The 19,990-nt window shown below is 43.3% G+C and overlaps 1 protein-coding gene across 1 annotated transcript; it reads left to right on the forward strand.

Moving 5' to 3' along the window:
* The first annotated feature begins 1,716 nt into the window (after window positions 1-1,716).
* LOC121616147 (insulin-like growth factor-binding protein 2-B) lies at window positions 1,717-18,611 on the forward strand. The gene is made up of 4 exons (XM_041950811.1): window positions 1,717-2,077; window positions 10,742-10,893; window positions 14,465-14,605; window positions 18,453-18,611. The coding sequence occupies exons 1-4, from the start codon at window positions 1,717-1,719 to the stop codon at window positions 18,609-18,611; spliced, it is 813 nt and encodes a 270-aa protein (XP_041806745.1).
* Window positions 18,612-19,990: the final 1,379 nt, after the last annotated feature.

The following is a 19,990-nucleotide window of genomic DNA, read 5'->3' on the forward strand; positions in this document are numbered from 1 at the left end:
GTAGTATAGATTGTAATGTCCATCAAAATACAGCATTTAATGTGGTTAAAGCAGTCGATGATTAATGGGGGGTGGATGATTGATGCACCTCATCTGCAGTCTCCAGCTGAGCGGTGCGGTGCACATTTACGCACGGACCACACAGCATCGGTAGTTATGATCTAATGGTCATTTACCTTTGGTGCTTTTTTACCTGTCAGGCTGGAAAGATATTACATGCACATTTATAGCTACACTTAAATCAATTGCTATGCAGTGGCCTCAGAAATCCATGATCCATGAGAGCTAAGGGCCACATTTTTAACTCCAGGAAAATGCTCAACACAGTTTCCTTTGGTCATATCAGGAGGATTATTCATGAGAGCTCTCAGTTTTGCAGCTTACGTGCAGTCATGGTCACAGTGTAGTGGCATTATCATGCACATGCAAGTGTACCCAAATATGACAATGCTAAATAATCGATGCAAGTCACAGTAATAATGGAGGCACATTTAACTGTACTAAAAGTCACTTTAGCTGTTGCCTGGATACACTGGTATGTGTCTTTATATACAAACAGTGTTATCATCTTTCCAGAAGCCTAGATTTGGACAAAAAAGAGACTCAGATCATATTGTTTTGACTTTATTGGCACGCGTATAGATGAGAAAGTCACTCCTGAGCTCACATAGAGCAGTTATGTCCTGCACAGCACTATAAATACAAGCAATGTTAGTAAGATCTGAGTTGAGAAACACTTACAAACGTATGGCTTATGGCTTTGTTGAGTTATAAAGCTGCTATTTACTGATATTATTGTCAGAATATTTAAGGTTGCACAGGTTGTCGTATCTGACTGCAGCCAGCTAGCTATCAAGCTATATAGGGATTCATTTTTGATCCTCTTGTGTAAGGACTGACGAAGTCAAAGAACACCGAGGTGAACAGAAAAAATAATGTCGAGGAGAGAAACACCACACTGAGGTCAACACAAAGTCACAACTGTCCCATCTCCACAGGCTACAAGTCAGCAGTCACTTGATGCCGAGGGACAGCCGGCCTATAATCACTTGGTTTTTCCAGATGCATTTGGTAACACATTATATTGACTACCGCCACTAGGCAAAATAATTGGGGTACATTGAAATGCAGAGTAATTTTGGCCCCCTGGCCTCACCTTTAACTGAGTGCCAGCTGACATGGAACAAATGAAGGGGCCACATCACAGACACTCTGCACCAGCTTTAATATCCCCAGGAAAGCTCTGGTTTTCTATGGTTTGCTTTGAGTTTGCAGGGTGCTGAGTCGGTCGTATTTGTGTTTGTCATCTGATCTTACAGGGGAAAAAAAGTCCTCTCTTGCTCTATTAATTTTATATTGAATTAGAATATAGGAATTGGAAGCATACGTATGTGGGTGTAATGAACCCTTTTTGGGGTTTTCGGGATTCCGCTACACGTCTTCCAACACACTGCTTAAACTTGCCTGCTCGCATTTGCATCTGCACAAACAAGACAAACCAAAATCAATCATGTGCACTTTGATGGTGCGAGTCATGGACTCTCTTGTTTCTGACATACAGTCAGACGGTAATATGAGAGCAGATAGGACCCTGTCAGTGGCATCATGATGTTTACCCACACACAGCTGACTTTCAGGATCATGAGGTTCACACTGTTACCGTCCAAGGGTCGTTCTAGCTTTCAGTAGTCACTAATAAACCTAGAAAGCCTAAGAATGGTCATATATTTTACTTATGGGCTGCTGTTTGCATACTTCGCTTTGCCTGGAATCTTGCTCGGGGATTTGGCTTTCCGATGCCCAAGTTGTACCGCGGAGCGTCTCGCTGCGTGTCCCAAAGTCACACCGTTATGTCCAGAAATAGTGAGGGAGCTGGGCTGCGGCTGCTGTCCCGTGTGCGCCAGGCAGGAGGGGGAGCTTTGCGGGGTCTACACGCCGAGGTGCTCCCGAGGCCTGAGGTGCTACCCCAGCACGGAGGCCGACTTTCCTTTGCAACAGCTCATCCAGGGTTTAGGACGATGCGGGCAAAAAGTGGAAGTGGATGTCGCGACAAGTCTGGATCACCAGGCTACAAATGGTGAGTTAATATTGCAGTGATTCTATGTTAACAATCAATGAAATGACCGTGTGTGATAGTGACTTTTTATCCTCTTTCAGCTCATTGTTTTGGTTTTACAGCTGCTGAAAGTGGCTGGTTATCATAGTCATGTTTAGCAGTTCCAAAGAGCCAGATATTTCCCATGTGTGTATCCTACATTATCATCACGACTCCAAGGAGGAGGCTGTCAATGTGTGTGTGTGTGTGTGTGTGTGTGTGTGTGTGTGTGTGTGTGTGTGTGTGTGTTGCTCAGACAGACAGGAGCCGCTCAACATAAATCATGGCAAGTGAAGGTATGAGGCCTCTCAGGTCAACTACATGTCAATGTATAAATTCAAGCATTCTTATAAGACACCAACTCAAACGTGCCTTCATGAATCATAAATCTCTACCGCACCGTAGGAATTGCTGGAGACCAGAACAGATCTAAAAGGATCTGTTTGCTGGTCTTACAGTAATCTTGCATTCATCAGGAGGCCAACAACATGACCTCAAATGAATGCATGTAATGCATATCAAAAGCAGGCAAACCAAAGGTCACTCTGTAGCAGACATCCCTTCAGAGTGACCTCTGAGGGATGTCTGCTACAGTAAACTTTTAATTTTCCGATTACAGTTTGCTTTACGGCGCTGGGATGCGGTACTTTAACTATTGCTTTCACTCTTTCCAGAATTATTTGACTAACAGTGACTGTAAATGGTTCGTTTTCCTCCCAGATATCTACTCATATGGTTCCCTGGAGCTGACTGTTAGCATACTGTCACTTAGCGCCGCCAGCATCACTGCCTGTGACTCCAGTGATCACCAACAGCCTCAACAAAAAAGTGGATGGACTGATAAATCAGAGTTGTTTGAGACATTAGAAAGAATTTATTTTTTATATTGGGTGAGCTAATAATAAGAGGGACAAAACATCTATGTAAGCGCTGAAAACAAGTATAATATTAGAACTATTATTTAAATTGTGGTGGAAATTGGGGCCTTTTAGTGTTTTACATGAATTTGTCAGGACTGAGGAAAGCCAGCTTGAAAACAGGACAATCCAGGACTAACTGGACCACATGTGCAGCCACGTTTTAAAGTGATACAGGATTACTGCATATGCGTGGGATCTGTATAAACTTTTTTTTGCTGATAATACTGGCCCTGTGCCGACTACCTGCATACTGTAATCCAATGCAAACCCATCCAATCTTCATCAGGGGGTGTAACATATTCATTAATATTCTGCAAGTGTGCCAACATCACCCAGCAAGCTAGTTTTGACCTGTCACCATACCTGGAGATGATATTAAAACAACTCGCTTAAAGAAGCTTCACGGAGAAGCTGAGTCAAAGCATTATTTTCACTGCAGGACTCTTTAACGTCAGAAAAACCACATCGACATCAAACGCATTTGGTCGCAATGAGCACCCAAAATAAACAACCCCGAAATCTTGCGGGGACAAAGAATTGTCAGGCTTTTTCTTCCCATATTACAGTTATTAGGGACAAAGGGTCACTACTGATTCCTGAAAATGAAGTTTGACATATGCATCGTGTTTGGCGGGCAGCGGCAGGCCAACATCTGCGAGAGGAAACAAGCAGCATCCCTCCAGTGAACCCGTAGCTCGTCAGTAACCCGCATATCCTCAAAGCTCTCCTATTGAGAGTGTCTTAGTTTGATGCAGGCTGCGGTTTATGGTATGTGACAGCAATTTAATACGAGTTTAAAAATTAAAAACTGACAAGCAGATTGAACTTAGGGCCTGCTGTGAATATGGAAGAAGCAGCACAGATGCTGGGAAACGTGCAGACTCCGTTGTAACAGGTGTAACCCAATTTCTCAATCAGTCTCTTTCTGTATGTGATCATGTATCTTGGGTGAACTCTGACAAATCAAAAGACTCAAAAGAGGTGATTTTTTTTTCAGGATTCTTCAGGACTCTTGGAAGCTTGGTTGGGAACGGGTAGTAAAAACAAAACCAATTCCAGACCCTGTAACTTTAGCTAAGCGCGATGGACTTGTCTGCGCTCTCTGCTGTGATTTACCGCCTTTGGTGCTAAAACCAGTTCGAACACATGAAGGAAAAGCTCAAAATGAGCATCAGATCAGACTGCGGTTTGCCCTCAGTTCACTGTGTTATGCTTGGCTGTTCAAACGTGAGCATTGCTGGCTATCACATGTCAGCATCTGTTTCCTTTGCACACATTAAAATGCACATTTTGGGGTCGTTTCCTGTAAGCGGTTGACATGACGCTCTCACCCCTCAATAACTGCACAACAGAGCATTTCCTTATGGTTATTTAATGTGATCCTGAGTTCTAATTCTCACCGGAGGTCACCTGAATTAACCTGAAATAAACAACATGGTGGCCTGAGTTTAAATACCCCGCATCAGCTTTGTGTGACATGAGCACACCTCATATCGTCTCACGGTTTTGACATCATTTTGCTCTTCTACCCAGCTGATGTCATTATTATGGCATGTCTCGGCTCCTCCTACTCTCCCACACTTGTGCAAATTTCCACATTGCAAAGGTGACAGAACACAGCAAGACTGATGTTTAAAATCCACGGCTTGACTCCTTCCAGTCCGAAAAGGTCGTAATATAAGAAGCGGCACATCATCTTCACTGTTTCCACTTCAGATATTTTTGCAGTGGGTGTCGACTTGGAAATGTTTTCTCAGGCATCGTCCACAGTCTGGTGATGAGTGTGTGTTTGAGCTTCAGTCTCCAAATGAACCAAACAACAATGTGTGTATTGGTCATTATCATTTCAACATGGATTGTATCTGTGCTGGGAAGGTCTGTTGAGCAATGCGTACTCTTCGTCCAGCACGACGTCCGTCATGTCCTGTAACAAAACAGAAAGAGCACTTTGATAACATTATTGATTACTTCATTGTGGTCAAGTGTCGCAGTAAGTCATGACAGTGTGACAGATGCATGTGCACGTTACCAGGACCCTGAAGGTGAAGCAGCGAAATGGAATTCAGCCATCGTTCGTTTTAGTATGTTTGTTATGTTGAAAATCCCTTTCTAACAAGCTCGGTAAGTCTGGAGCTTTGATTTCTCATGATGCTGATCATGTTCTGTTACCATGGAATCACAATGTGAGGGCGTGGAATTGCTCGTGCATTTTGAGCTTTTTGTTTCATTTAGTGAGTTCACATTTTCTGAATTTTGGCTGTGCAGGAAAGACAAAGTCAGGTGAACTTTGTCGTCATGGTAACAATAATAAACATGTGGTTAACGCTGTGAAACGGTCGCTGTTTGATTAGGTTTAGGGCGCTCAAAGCTACTTGGTTGGGTTTAGAAAAAGGTTAAAAAAGTTAACGTACATTCTGTACGTAACTTAACTTTAATATGTTGCATAAGTTAACTTAGGGCCAGAACAAATCAAATATGTTAACTTTTAGTTTGACTGGATGGAAGTCCTGTGTTGAACCATCCATCCACCCCAGCCTCATCCACATGCAGATTTTTTCGCTCTTTATGCAACGTCACCAGACATCTTTTCCCTTACGACATTCTCACCTAAATGACATGCGAAAGGCGTTTAATGTCACGTGAAAAGGAGAAAATACTTTGTGAAAACGCACCAAATGACTGAAGATGTTGGCGTGTTGTTCGTACACCATTACGCGAGACCAGGCTGGGAATCAAGGAAGAGCTGTTTTTTAGCAACTTTGACAAGTTCAGATGTAGAAAGTGCACAGTCACCGTTGCACTTTACCCAAACACGTCGCTTTCTTTGCTTTCTATCTTATCTGCAATTCATCTCAGTACAAGTCGGAATTACAAACATATTGAACTAATCCGAACTTCACGATTCAAAACCAATGCCTATATTCAGTAGAGTAATTTAACCACCATGTACAGACCCATTAAACTACGCAGCCACTATAAGCCACTTCTGCAGCCAGTGGGAAGCTCCTGCTCTGTACTTTGCACTTTCCTTGTGCGTCTCTCTGTCTGTTTCTCTTCTGCTGTCGGTGGTCTACGACTGCCCTTGTTGCCCTGAAGGTGATCCTCTGTTGAGACATGCTCCTTCTCCTTCACTCGCTCTCTCAGGTCTTTAATTACTCTATGTAGATGTGTGGGCACACTGTGTGTGTGTGTGTGTGTGTGTGAGCAGCACACATCCACAGGAAAAGGCGAAGATCACTTTGGGTGGGAGCCGCATGCTTGTGCCTGCAATTCTGAGAAAACTCACCCTGAGGTGTAAATGGGAAGCCCTACCTCCTTCGCGCCAATCTAAAAAAAGTTTAAAAGTTACCTGTTGCATAATATAAAAGAATTTACTATCGCAGCCAACCTAGCACATTCACTCAAGTGCTCTACTTAAGTACAGTTGTGTGGCACTTGCACTTTAATTAATAGTTAAAAATGTCATTTTAAATTAAATTACCTCCATCCTGACCAACGTGACTACGACATTAAAAATCTGCATCCATCTCTGTACTTTGAATTCAATATAAAAGCCTGTAACTGTGGCCTACTGAAGTGTGACATGCTGTTTTTTTTGGCTATTACTTAAACTTGACTTGTGGGCATTTGTTTGGAGTTGTATTTTTGGCAACCTGGCAAATCTAAGTCCAGTATCTCTCCTTTTAGCTTTAGTCTTGGTCTCCACCTACCTTTACAAAATATATCTGTCTCTTCATCTGCTAAATACTCAATTATGTTCACCAGTTAAAATAGTCTCTCTGCTGTTTGGTGCAGGTGGTGTAACGTGGGCTTATCAGAGTTTGAAAGAAAACAGCTGGCTGGAAACAGGGTCGATGAGAACAGTGACAGTGAACCAAAACAGTAGAATTGCGTCCGGGAGCCCAAAACAAAGGGCTGAAAGACACTAAAACCTTCTGTAGAGCTGAGGAAAAACTGCAGAGTCAGGGGCAAATTCTATGCTATGCTATCTAAAGTGAAAGAGAAGAAACTGCTGTGGCATATAAACATATATGGACATTGGTTTTCTGCACTACAGCACTGGGAAACCATGATCACTTGTTTTGTTAAAAAAAACCCCAACTTTTTGTGAAACAAAATCACCTTGACCTTAGCCTGCACTTACTGTCTTTTAAGTCTAACGAAGTCTGTCGGAGCTGCAATTGGCCACAGTTGTCCCTTTAAACTACAAAGGCATCGTCTTTTGGTTAGGATGACACACATGGCCACATGGAAGCACAGCAACATCAAGAGCTGAAAGAACTAAGTAACCGTAAAAGGTTCGAAGGGGACCTCTGGCTAAGCAAAGCCCTCTTCATTATTCAGTTTCTTTTTGTCTGTTTTCCAGCTGCAAAGTGTTTGAAGTGGCCGAGCCTTGAGAGGAACCATTTACGCTGACAATGGTTTGAAGTACTGTAAGGCCACTTTCTTGGCAGCGGAAGCACAGCGAAGCTTTTGAGACGCGGCTTCGCTGTGTATACGATAACAGGGCAAATACATTAATGCTAAGCAACTCTGGAAAGACATTACTCATTCTGTTCTGTGAGAGAACTGTGAAAGCATTGCTCAAAGGCAATTCCTAAAGCCAACACAGCGAACAGCTCGAGACAGGTAGTTTCTATGGCACTGAACACAGAATCAACAACACAGTGTTTAGATGACAGCTGCTGGCTAAAGACGTGCTGTTTTCTTTTTCTCCCTGGAGCATGCTGTCATGAATTCCTATACAGTAAGTGTCGATAGAAAACAAGGTCAGAAATAAACTGGGGTTTTCACACCTTTACCTGCTTATATCACCTTGTGTCAAGCAACAGACTTAAATCGCTTAATTTAAAAGTCTTTTGGGCATGTTTCACGTGATATCCTTCAACTGTTGGTGAATATCTCAACACAACTTGGACCAAGATTCCAAGCTTGTGAGCTCAGCTGGAGGTTGGAATTTAAACCTGTAGTGAATTTAATTAGACCGTTCGTGGCCACAAAGTTTGAAGTGTTTGTCTTGCTTTTCTTACTGGTTTATCAGATCGGAGAGATTTCCTTGTGTGGCAAGAGTCAGATAAAAATACACAAAGCTCCAGAGGATGAATGTGGCGCCACCAGCAGGTCAAAGTTTCCATTTATCTGGTGATATAACACAACTGCTGCATAGATATACACAAAATGTCCTATAACTCTGGTGATTCCCTGACTTTAGATCTCATTCAACCAGCAGGCTGATGTTTTTAATTCAGAATTAAACTTTTTAATGGTCATCATCATGAAATTTGCTACAAATGTTTTGCAATCGCTTTGGTGATTCGCTGACCTTTTATCTGGCAGCGTCATCGGGTTAAAATTTCCATTCGTCCAATACACAATATACAGCAGCACAATACAATAATACACAAAACTGATGAGGTTCCCAGCAGCACCAGCTGCACTTCATGTTTTGTGCTAATTGACAAATGCTAGCATGCTAACATGCTAAACCATGATAGTCTTTGATCTTTATCACTGAGAGCTAAAAGCATATTTTAAGAATTTCACATATGCAAGTGAACAGATGTGTCTGCTGCGATATGGGCCAGCAAACGTTTGTGCTGCTTTTTCAACTCTACACGAAACATGTGGAAAGAAAAAAACTTTATTATAGAAATAACAATGACATTATCATTTGGCACATGATGTGTGGAGAAGTAACACAAATCCAGGTCGAGTCATTTCCACAGACGTACCACTGCTGAAGCGTTTGTGGCCAAACTTCCTGCTTTTAGAACAGATCAAATTGGGCAAAAAATGAATAAAAAACAAACGTTCACAGCTGAATGTGACTCGTGAGACAAATGTCTGTTACATGGTCGGTTTCACACTTTTCAGATTGTGCACCTGAAGTCATGTGCACACACACGCACATGAACACGCACAGAAACAGCATGTGTTAGCATGTGTTAGGAGCTCTTGAGGATTCACTGGGGGGGGGGGCTTTCCCTCTCAGGAGTGATTTACAACCTACTTCTGTTTTTACAGCGCTAATTACAGACACACACACACACACACACACACACACACACACATAAACACACACAGCCTCTGGCAGGTAGGTTAGGTACCCAAAAAAAAAAAATCCTTACTCAGCGTGAAAAGCCTTCATCAGAGGTGCTTCCTCACGAGTCTGGACTCACCACCAGTGACTAGCAGTCGAGCTCAGCTCTTTAATTCAGTCACTTCAGTCTCAGTTTTCCTGTTGAAATGTGTCAGACGATCTCGGATCATTATGTCTGCGATGACTATGCTGACGAATGACTACACGGTGGTAACCCCTCCAAGGATTCGTGTTCGACAGTCACACTCGTTAGCGCCACAGAAGAGGTCTCGTGTTTGGGACTGACGCTCCGTATTAATTCGCCGTCATACTTTGTCTGTCTGTTCTGAATTAACTTGCTAGCTTGTTGTTTGTGTTTTGTCTCTCCTGCCTCCAACAAATACTGAACATGCTTTGGCCTAACGAGCAGCAGGAAACACACTCAGAGTGACCCCCCCCCCCCCCCCCCCCCCCCCCCCGCTCAAAGGAGACCCGTGCAAACTGCGTCACAAGCCCAGAATTATAAACCTTAGAGGGCTGAATGTAGCACTCTGCTATTCCACAGCTTAACGGGTCTGTTCACACTGTCACCATAGCAATTAATGCCTCAGTAACATGAGGTATGAGGGACACAGGATGCCTGGAGGACACAGAATGACTCTGTCTTCTAATTCCAGGCTCACGATGACTTGTAAAAGGGCCTGTTATTAGAAAAAAGTTTATTTGAAAGCAGTTTGTGATTAAAGAAAAGATAAATGTGGATGAATGTGTGTGAGTATTTTTGTGAGCAGCAGAGGTGGTGAGGCAGTTTTGTGTGTTACTCATGCTGTGGGGACATAAATGTGTTTACACAGTGACAGTGAGGGGACTCGCCTCTCTTATGGGGACAAAACACAAGTCCCCCTTATGTAAATCATTACATTTTAGGGTGAAGACTTGGGTTCAGGTTAGGGTGAGGTGAGGTTTATGTGTGTGTGTGTGTGTGTGTGTGTGTGTCTTCGTACTTGTACTTGCTATATTGTGGTGCAAGTTTTTAACCAACAGAGTGAGGACGTTTTTGGAAAATGAGAGCATTTTTTTCACAAGTTCAAAGGGCTTCAAAGGGTTAGAACAAGGTTAGGGCTTGACATGTAGTTGTGATGTCATGGTCCTCACAAAAATAGAAGTTAGGTGTGTGTGTGTGTGAGAGTAACTCAAATCACTTACGGGACATAAATCTGTTTACACTTTACACAGCAACATTGTGGGGACTCGCCTTCCTTACTGGGACAAATGCACAAAACCAAAAGTCCCCATAACATAAATCATCAAGTTTTAGGGTGAAGACTTGGGTTAGGATAAGGTTAGGTTTAGGTTAAAGTCTGAAAGAGATGAGTGTAAGTCTATATAATGTCCCCAAAGGTGTGTGTAACATCTGTCTATTAACTACAGTACGTACCTAAGAGACACAGATCAGTAGACGCGTTCCAGACATCCTTTAAAGTAATGAAAGTTAAACTAGGATTAAAACCAGAAAAGGGGTGAATTAGCTTTGAATGGCTTGAGATGAATAAAATCTGTTTTCAAAAAGGCCAAGACAGATTTTATGTGCAGATGCTGCAGATTAACTGTATTTCTAAGAAGGTTTATGTTTTTGTTTGTTTGTAGAGGTTCACGGGACTGAGAATCCACTCACCAAAAGACCTGCCATTGATACTTGGTACTGGCAGGAGTCCGCCATGAAACAACACCTGAATGACCTCAAATCCAAGATGAAGGCGGATCAACCGGAGGAGCTCCGAATCCAAAAAGTGACTCTGGTCAGAACTAAACCTTCTTTCTAGAACTCTGTAAAATGCATGCAAAAGCAGAGGTGGAAGCCAGTGAATTGATATGAAGAACGCCTAAAAATAAATATATTTACAGGATTTTAAGGGTTTGCTTGTAATGACCCATAAGTGACACTGATGAGCTGAAAGTTTGAGGCAGCTGACTCGCCCTTATATGCTTGTTTTACAAGCAGAATAGTAGAAAACTATTGAAATCCAACAAAGCAAAATCTTAGTGCAGCATAATTCTGCATGACCGTAGGACCTTATTTGCTCCCTAAAGATGTTTATTTTTCCTCGCTGCAGTATCCCAGCTCAGATTTTGTGTGCAGTCTTGCAGTTGTTGTGTGCGGCAGAGTGCAGGGAAATGTCTGCCCATCAAAAGCGAGCAGTGACAAAAGGTGAACAAGCTGCTGTGTGCTGTGGTACAGTAGTGCCCTCCTCTGGGCACGTGCACAGACACACAGATGCACACTTTGTATCGCTAACATTCATGCCTTGAGGTTTTAATCACAGCCACGTGCCTAACCTCAACTCTAACCTCCACTAAACCTCATTTCAACCAAAAAACCAAAGTTTCAACCCTAAACTTTGAGGGCTTTCCTGGCGTGGACCAGGCGTTTGCGTCCACATACTGCAGGAGCTGAGTCCTTACAATGTGAGCTTTTTGTCTCTTCAATTGAACTGTTATGTGAAAAGAAATTTGTTGCTACCTTCAACTGCGAGAATGTGCGAATATTTCCGTCAATATGCAACAAAGCTGATGTGAGATAATGTGTTGATAATGAAGTCGGCTGGAAAATGTTGTACACAGTACAGTAACTCTTCCTCAACAAATGCAGGACTCGTGTTTGAAACCCTTGATTTTAGACTGACTTTGGACTAATACGGCGAAGTCTTTCAACTTTTAGAGTTTTGCACTACCTCTGGATTAATTGATATGTTTTGAATCATGCGAAGCAACGTGGGCTTCATTAAGACAGCTGTCTGAGCTTCAGTAATTGCTCATAACAGGCATCTTCATGTTGAAAAGCGATGTTGTTTTACTCTCCACAGTGGGATGCATGTTGGCACTTTAATGCAGTCTATACATTACTACCCCCCCCCCCCACCATCCCCCACCCACGCCCACCCCCATTCTTTAACACTCACTCTACATTTCACAGTCTCAAAAGCAATGGCAATGCAATAAAAACAGTTCCTGGAAAATCCTTAATGGGGTGGCGTACAAACAGATATATTGTTTCTGCTTCATGCAAATGAGCTTGCCCCGGGGGCTAAGCATGTGGAGGCCTGCATACGTCTCAACATGGCAAACAATTATACGCATTTTGCTCATTTTCTCCCTCACTTAACTCACTCGCTTGCAGCAAAACAAAACAAAATAAAACAAAAAAATCACAAGCGGGAGGTACGAAACAATTGTCGAGATCATTAGAAGGAACAAAGCAGGGAATGCAGAAGAAGGAGTCGTGCAGCTGGGCAGGGGGAGGAACTTCAGACAGCTGGTGTCAAGCATGGATGCACGACGTTGTGGGTGGTCATGTGAGGTCAAGTACTGTACACAAAACGCATGTTTCGCTGTCAGAGCTGGGGTCGTGTCAATTTGGTACCTCTTTGCTTTCAACATATAGATATATCTGTTTTAGATAACTGATCATGTTCATATTATTGATTTCACAGGCAGTAATTCCGTTTTCATCTTAACTTTTGGCCTCCTTCAATTTTTGATATCCCACTTGATAAATTTAAAGATGCATGGTAATCAAGCTAAACCAAGACTTTTTATTTTCAAATTTGTCCATCGTCATTGTCACTGAAGCAGAAAACCTTATGAGGAACTGATTTTACACACCAAAGCCTGTTAGGTAGCTGGTTGAACGGTGTTGTTAGCCCTCCATGCTAGCTCCTGCAGTTTATTCTCACAGCTCACTGCTACTTCTTGTCCCACCTGTGTTTTGCCACAGCATGACAAAAGCACGACTACACACCGAAGGTGCAGTCGGACCGGATTTCACCAGACAAAATGTACTCAACGCGCAGCACAACACATGCGTTTAGACATAAACTGTGGGAGCTGTCAGGGTTAGTGGGCTAAAAGCAGCAGTCTGTTAATCTCTGCTGCAGCCATCTCTGCTGCTTGCATTATTTCACCATGCACTCATAAAACAAGCAAACAGTATTCCCCTGAATGAGAGGTCAATCTCAAACTGCCGCTGTTCCCCGGAGAGGCTCACGACTTTGTGTGACAAAGTTCATTCAGATTGAGCTGAGAGAGGCTTGCTCAATTTGGCACCAGAAGCAAACATGCCTCATCCAGTTTTTCTTAGAAATAAATGGGGAGAGACACCTGATCTGACCGCAACATTAGAAATTCAGTCAGCACCACGTGCAACTGAAATGAGGCCTCTGCAAATCTACATACTTAGATTCGACTACCGCTCACCAAGGAAACGCTGCGTCTGGAAACACAAATCGGACCGCAACTTCAAAAGACTCCCACTTGATTTGGCTAATTCAGACTGCTGACGCCTCAGATTAGCACGAAGCTTTTCGTTTGGAAGGACCGTGGGTTTTGTTCCCTGTGTCTCACAGCTCAGTCGCATAATGAAGGCCAGTATGGAAAGAAGGAATAATTACAGCAACGTACAAATGGCATGCGAGTATTGGATGACATAAAATGGCCTAAACATGTGCATATCCTTCAATACATGTGAGCGGGCGGCAGCAGTGGAACCGGAGGGTGCGTGCACCGAGGTGTGGGTTCATGTGTGTCTTCGTTATGAGCGAGTGGGAGAGAAGAAGTCAAAGACTGTAAGAGCAATCGTGAAAGAGCGAGCCAGAGAGGAAGAAAGAGAACTTTTCATCCATATGTTCAGATGTCTGATAAGGTCTGTGGCAGACTGCGCCTCCTCCTGCCCTTCTCTCTCATCCTCGGCCAACTAATCATAAGACCGGACCCCTTTGATCCCACCGGCAGCCTGATACACTCACTGTGCATGTGTGTGTGTGTGCATGTGCATTACAATAAAGTGTGTGTGTGCATGTACACGTGGATATATGGTAAGTGTGTGTCTGCACATCCCTCCATAGTGTGCGCAGTATTTATATAGGTGTATGAATATGTGTCTGCACAGGTTTGCACGCGTGTGTGTGTGTGTGTGTGTGTGTGGCCATGGCCACCTGCTGTGTAAAGCAGTCTAGCCACTCGTGTTCCACTCCACCAGACGCACATCAATAATATTGGCTGAACTTTCTGCTTGCCTAACTACACCCCATAAAATTGTTAGCTATAAATGTGTATATTTGTGACATTTTTACAAGACACACAGAAGTATTTTATTTCTCCATTCTTTTTCTTGGACAGAATCCGTTTCTTGGCCACAAACTGAAGTCAAACTTATCCTTATTCTATTCCGTGTCTTCTGGTCGTTTTATCGAATTGACTTGAAGTTTCTCTGTAACATATTTGTACATCTGCTCTGTGCTGAATAGTTATTGTCATTATTGCTATCAGTGTTAAATTTAATTTTAATAATTTTCTCCCCGCTCGTCCTTTCAGAGCGCCTGTCAGCAGGAGCTGGACAAGGTCTTAGAGGAGATCTCCAGAATGACCTCTCAGGATAACAGAGGCCCGCTGGAGAACCTGTACGGGCTCAAGTTTCCAAACTGTGACAGATACGGACTGTACAACCTGAAACAGGTGAGCCATGGGCGGAGCCTCGCGTCACACCCTTTCACCTGAACACACACTCTGTTTGTGGCTGCTTGAATTTACACCTACACACCCACTCTAATCTGCATGTTTGAAAAAACGGCCAATATCATGGCGAGCAAATCAAGCAACACACTTTCAATTTGCTGTCATGATTAGAACAGGATATTTAAATATGTTTTAAATATACTGCAGGGGGCTATACCAGAATCAACAGACCACAATGACTCGAGAACGATCGTAAAGGGCGAAACAAAATCCCACAAAAATGGAGGAAATGTAACCAGTGCAGCCAGACAAGACTGGAAAATATCTCGACAAATAAACATCCAAAATATAGCAAATAGCAAACAATATATGCCTTGTAGGAAAGTGAGTTACAACAGGAGAGGTTTACGAGAATGGCTTAACATCAAATCCCATATTGAGAATATCGGCAGACCGCTGCGGTCTCTGTTGAAATAAATCCAGAACGTTTGGAGAAGCCAGCTTACGCAACCGGCACATCATTTAGCTCCTCTACCTCCTCAGCACCAGCTGCAGGACTGGCATGGTCCACATTATGTCATCAGTCTGGTGCCGATACTGTACATGTCCGTACGTGTCTTGCCTTTAGCAATTTTCTGATGAAAACTTGCGTGCGAAGTAGGCAACTGGCCTCAGGTCCCAGAACGCCAGGAGTCCCGAAAGCTGAAGATTGTGCTTTCTTACCACATCTTAAAGCCCTTGTCCTGAAGAGGGGTGTTTGGATCTAGTTTTAAGGGAGGAACAGGGGCTAAAAGGGGCCCAGCAGCTTCCCTTTCCCCCAGGGCCTTCTAGTTGGTTTGTCGGCCATGCCCATTTGGGTCAAAATGTTGCCTGTTCATGAATCTAATACGTCTCAAGAGTGTGTGGATCCTCTGTCTTTTCCCTTTACTCAATCTGCCCTCCAATCTGGCCTACATATAGGATTGTATGTGCACACAAGCACTGTTCTATAACTAACTAACTAAAAATGACACTTTCAAACATGTTTTTCTTATACGTTGTGTTTTAGGGAACATATTAGGGAATGAATGGATATTTGTGTCATGAGTGTAAAAATTGACCTTAGAAATAAATAAAAAAAGTTAATTTAATGTGAAACTTATCTGCTTTTCCCAGCGCTTTCAGCCAAATGTCACAGTCTTCATCAGTAGATTGGATCAATCTTCATCAATGATGAAGTTACTAATAAGAAGAATTGGGTTTTAAAAAAAATTAACTCACTTGTATTTGGCTGAAATGTCATTAGTAAGACAAATTCTTCTAAAACTCTGGATGATGTTTGCTGGAGATCAGATGATGGTTCTTTCACATCGACTCAATCCATCAGATTTCAAACATTTAACAAACACAGGCAGGAAACGGCTGCTCGCTCTCAGTTCAAGCTGTCACACTGTCACAACGCTGGCCACGCCCCTATCAGCGCGGACCAGTGACGAGCGCAGCAGGTGTTTTCTATCTGCCGTGAAAGGTGAAACACCTGCCGTGTCGTCGCTCGTTGAGGTTTTTGTCCAGGGTTGCGACAGGAGATTGCAGCAGCATTCGGGTGATTTACTGCTTCACGGCGAACGCTGACACAAGAGCGCTCGAGAGGTTGCGGCAGCTTTAAAATTCTGCTGACCTCATCGATGAGAAAAGCTTCTCGAATCATTGCGAAGATCGTTGCGCCTACATGCAGTTTCTGCCTGGTCTGCACGTTGACACGGGGATTTTTCAAAGCTCTCTCTGAGTATCTATGAGTAGGCCCAGCATTAGGCCATGAACCTTCTGGAAAACTCACTCCAGGATGCGACGTTCAGAAACTCCCTTTGCAGTGCTGACAGGGAGAATCTGCAGCGTGATCTGTGTTGTTTACAGGCAAGTGTCGGACGTGGCCAAAATAGATCTGATGCTAACGTTGCTAACAGGACTTTTTACATGTCTGCTCAGATGTACAGTTACACTGTACCACCGCCAGGCTGGTTTTGGTCAACCAAAACCCGGTTGGACCTCTGGTTGCATATGGTCAGATTTTTTAAAACTGTGCTTGTGTGGATGTTTGTTGTTTTTTTTTTTTTGAGGAGGAAGGGGGAAAAAGCCCCCCTGTGCGTGCAGGGAGGCATTTGTTTGGTCCAACTTTTCCACCAGTTTTCCTCCGTGTTTGCCCTCCTTTAACCCCTTAATGCCGATAGTCGCGAATTCGCATCATACCGCTTTAATCCATATTGCAGCCGAATCGCGCATGCATTCCTCTAATGCCGGTTTGTGCATATCCAACACACACCTAGGAACCTTTTGCAAGCACTGGTTTCTTGTCGGACCGGTCAAAGTGAAAACTACATCCGTTGTGTTGTTGTTACAATGTAATGGTTGTAAGCCAATTTTGTGGCTGTTTTGATGAAATAAATGAATTTTGAATGGCTTTTATGATGCACATTTATGAATTCTGAAAAATAAGTATTTTTATTGCATTTAAGCATTTACGCCTGTTATCGCTAATTTGCATCATATCTAAATTTATATCTATTGTATGTGCTACAGAAAAATTAACAAACTCCTCTTAATTTAGGATCAATTTGAAAGCAAAAACATAAAGATTTTTTTTTTTAATATGATTCGAAATAAATTCAGGCATCAAGGGGTTAACTTTTTAAAATCTGCATCTCTAACACATAGTCCTGCACACGGTATTGTTTTGCTTAGCTGTCCTTAGGATTTCCTGTTCCTTCTCCCAACACACACACACAACCTCCCCCTCGCTCCCACCTGCTACCACTCTCCACACAACTACCCCCTCACCCTTTTTTTTTTTTTAATAAACTCACACACACCCTCCTCTTCCTTAACACTCTGCTCTTACACACACACACACACACACACACACAAATGCGCGTGGAGATGTTGTCATCATGAATGAGGCAACAGCTTCTGAGCTCAAGGTTACAAGGCAATAAAACTGTTTGGCGTACTTCATGGGAAGACTTTTGTTAAGCCGAGGAACGAGCTGTGCTTCCGACCGGGGGCTTGAATTTGAATTCTGCTCATCCATAGAAATCGGACGGAGGAGGACAAACAAGGTCACATATCCAGTGTTTTCTTGCGAGGATAGTAGAGCAGAAAAGAAGATTTGAATGGGCGCCACAGTTTCCTAAAGCAGGGCTCTCAACCACTCAGCCAATTTTCATCACTGGTCACAAACAACAGCATTGTTTCGGACTGGAGTCCTTGGTTCCCAGGGAGGAACACTGTACCTCCTGAACACTCAGCTCCCTTTTGGAGTTGTCCCTCCTTGTCGCAGGGTAATTACTGTAACTGTCACTTTTTTTGTTCTTTCTCATCGAAGGAAGAAAATGGAAAGTCTTTTCTTTCCCCCCAGCTCTTCATTCTTTTACGCCGACCCCTCCGCTGCCGCCCCGCGTGCGCGGCGTAAACTGTGTCCACTTCAATTACGACCTCATTTCTGAGAAGAGGGGGGGCTCCGCGGGGGGGCTGGTCTGCTGGCATGCCCCTGTGTGTGTGTGTGTGTTTGTTGTGGCATGTGTTGCTGTGGATGGGTTGTGAGTAGGGGGCATGACCTGAGGATGGGTTGTTATTGGGTGAGTGCTGTCCCACCCGAGCCATGGCCCTCACTCTCATCCAATGGCCCCACGCCACCAGAAGATCCACCAGTACACATACGCACACACACACACACACACACACATCTCAAGCCACCGTACGTCATGCTTCATTAACGCACCCCCTACTTCCCACTGTGCATCTTTTACCCCTCCCTCTTTTTTCTAGTGTTTTCCAACTTGTCTAGTTTGTGTTTTTTCTTCCCTCTTCGCAGTGCAACATGTCCACCCACGGCCAGCGGGGCGAGTGCTGGTGTGTTAACCCCTTAACCGGGGTCCAGATCCCAGCGACACCTAAAGTCAGAGGGGATCCCAACTGTAACCAGTTCCAGGAGGAGCTCAGAGCGATGCCTACCGCAACAGCGTCTCACTAGTCTTCCTCAAAATACGAAACATGGGAGGATTTTTCCCTTATTAGGTTTTTCTGATCAACATCTAAAGAAGTCTGTATATTTGAAGGCTCTGTATCTTTTTCAATTTACAATTAAAAATATATATAGTATTGGCAGCTTTCTCTTTTAAAGCTGCATTAATTGATTTGTTTGGCCACTTGGGGGCAGCAGAACAAGCTGTAAATACAACAAATATCTGACATATTACTTCCTTGTGGCGAACGTGTCATCAAACTGCCCATTCTAACCGACACGCAGCAAGATTAATGTCCCACAATCACTCTCTACTGATCTCCAACAACTCCTGAGAAAAATATCTGTCTCTTAAGCTGCTAAATGCTCCACTCTGTGCACCAGCAATTCGCTAACTTTGTCTGTTGGCTGTTTGGTACTCTGCAGCAACTGTACAGTTGGTGTATCGGAGCTGTTTGGCTGACAACTGATGCCGGCTGCAGCTGGAAGTAAGGTTAATGGTGGTGAGGCTGCATTGAAACAGTACATTTGCATGCTGCCACTGTTACCAAACCAATCGATACTGATAGATGGATGACAGTTAATGAACTTTGCAATATTACAATCACATGTGAATAAGTTGACATCAATTTCAGACATAATTTTGATGATCTGCAGGTGTGTGTTCGAGGCTTTGAACACTTGAATGCTAATATTCACACAGCGTTGGGCCGACTGGATCCCTGTCAGCCTCGGTCACCAGATTTGATGCTACGCACAAAAGAGTTTTCTTCAGCTGAGATGAAAGACTTACAGGTGCTTCTGGAAATTCTCACACTGTACATATCAATACTCTTAGTGCCAACACATTGTATAGCCTTGTTTTCATGAGTTAATACTTGAAAGCACATAATTAAAAGTTTTATCACTGTCACACTGTTCGCTAATCACATCTTGTAAAATTTCCCTGTTGATGCACCAACTGTGCCTCTACAGTCTTGGCTGTAAATTAATTCAGTTCTATTTTGCTCTGACATTCGCTGAAAGGGTCTGAAGTTGTTTGTTCTTTTTCATTGCCATTTTTATGACACTTCACAGTAAGTAAGTGTCAAGTCAATTTCGGTCTAAAAGTACAATCTGACACCATCCAAGTGTTTGTATGGATCCACGCCCATCAGTTCGCTGGCTGCAGAGAGCTGTTGCTGCTCGTCAGCAGTTTTTCTATTAACACTTGTCAACTCCAAATAAATGTCACTAAAGAAAAATTGCACTTGCGGTAATAACGCTGGAAACTGCTGTGTGGCATCACAATTCATTTCACTGCCGTGTATGTGTGTGTGTGTGTGTGAGCATGTGTGTGCGCATTACTCTCATTATTGGGACATAGATATGTTTACACAGTCACGTGT

This window comes from Chelmon rostratus, chromosome 13 (assembly GCF_017976325.1).
Source record: "Chelmon rostratus isolate fCheRos1 chromosome 13, fCheRos1.pri, whole genome shotgun sequence".
NCBI lineage: Eukaryota > Metazoa > Chordata > Actinopteri > Chaetodontiformes > Chaetodontidae > Chelmon > Chelmon rostratus.

What these genes read in the sequence shown, in the direction of transcription:
- LOC121616147 (XM_041950811.1), top strand. Translation starts at nt 1,717, where the DNA reads ATGGTCATATATTTTACTTATGGGCTGCTGTTTGCATACTTCGCTTTG. An exon ending in GGATCACCAGGCTACAAATG is followed by an intron (nt 2,078 to 10,741) that starts GTGAGTTAATAT and finishes GTTTGTTTGTAG; the next exon opens with AGGTTCACGGGACTGAGAAT. An exon ending in GAATCCAAAAAGTGACTCTG is followed by an intron (nt 10,894 to 14,464) that starts GTCAGAACTAAA and finishes TCGTCCTTTCAG; the next exon opens with AGCGCCTGTCAGCAGGAGCT.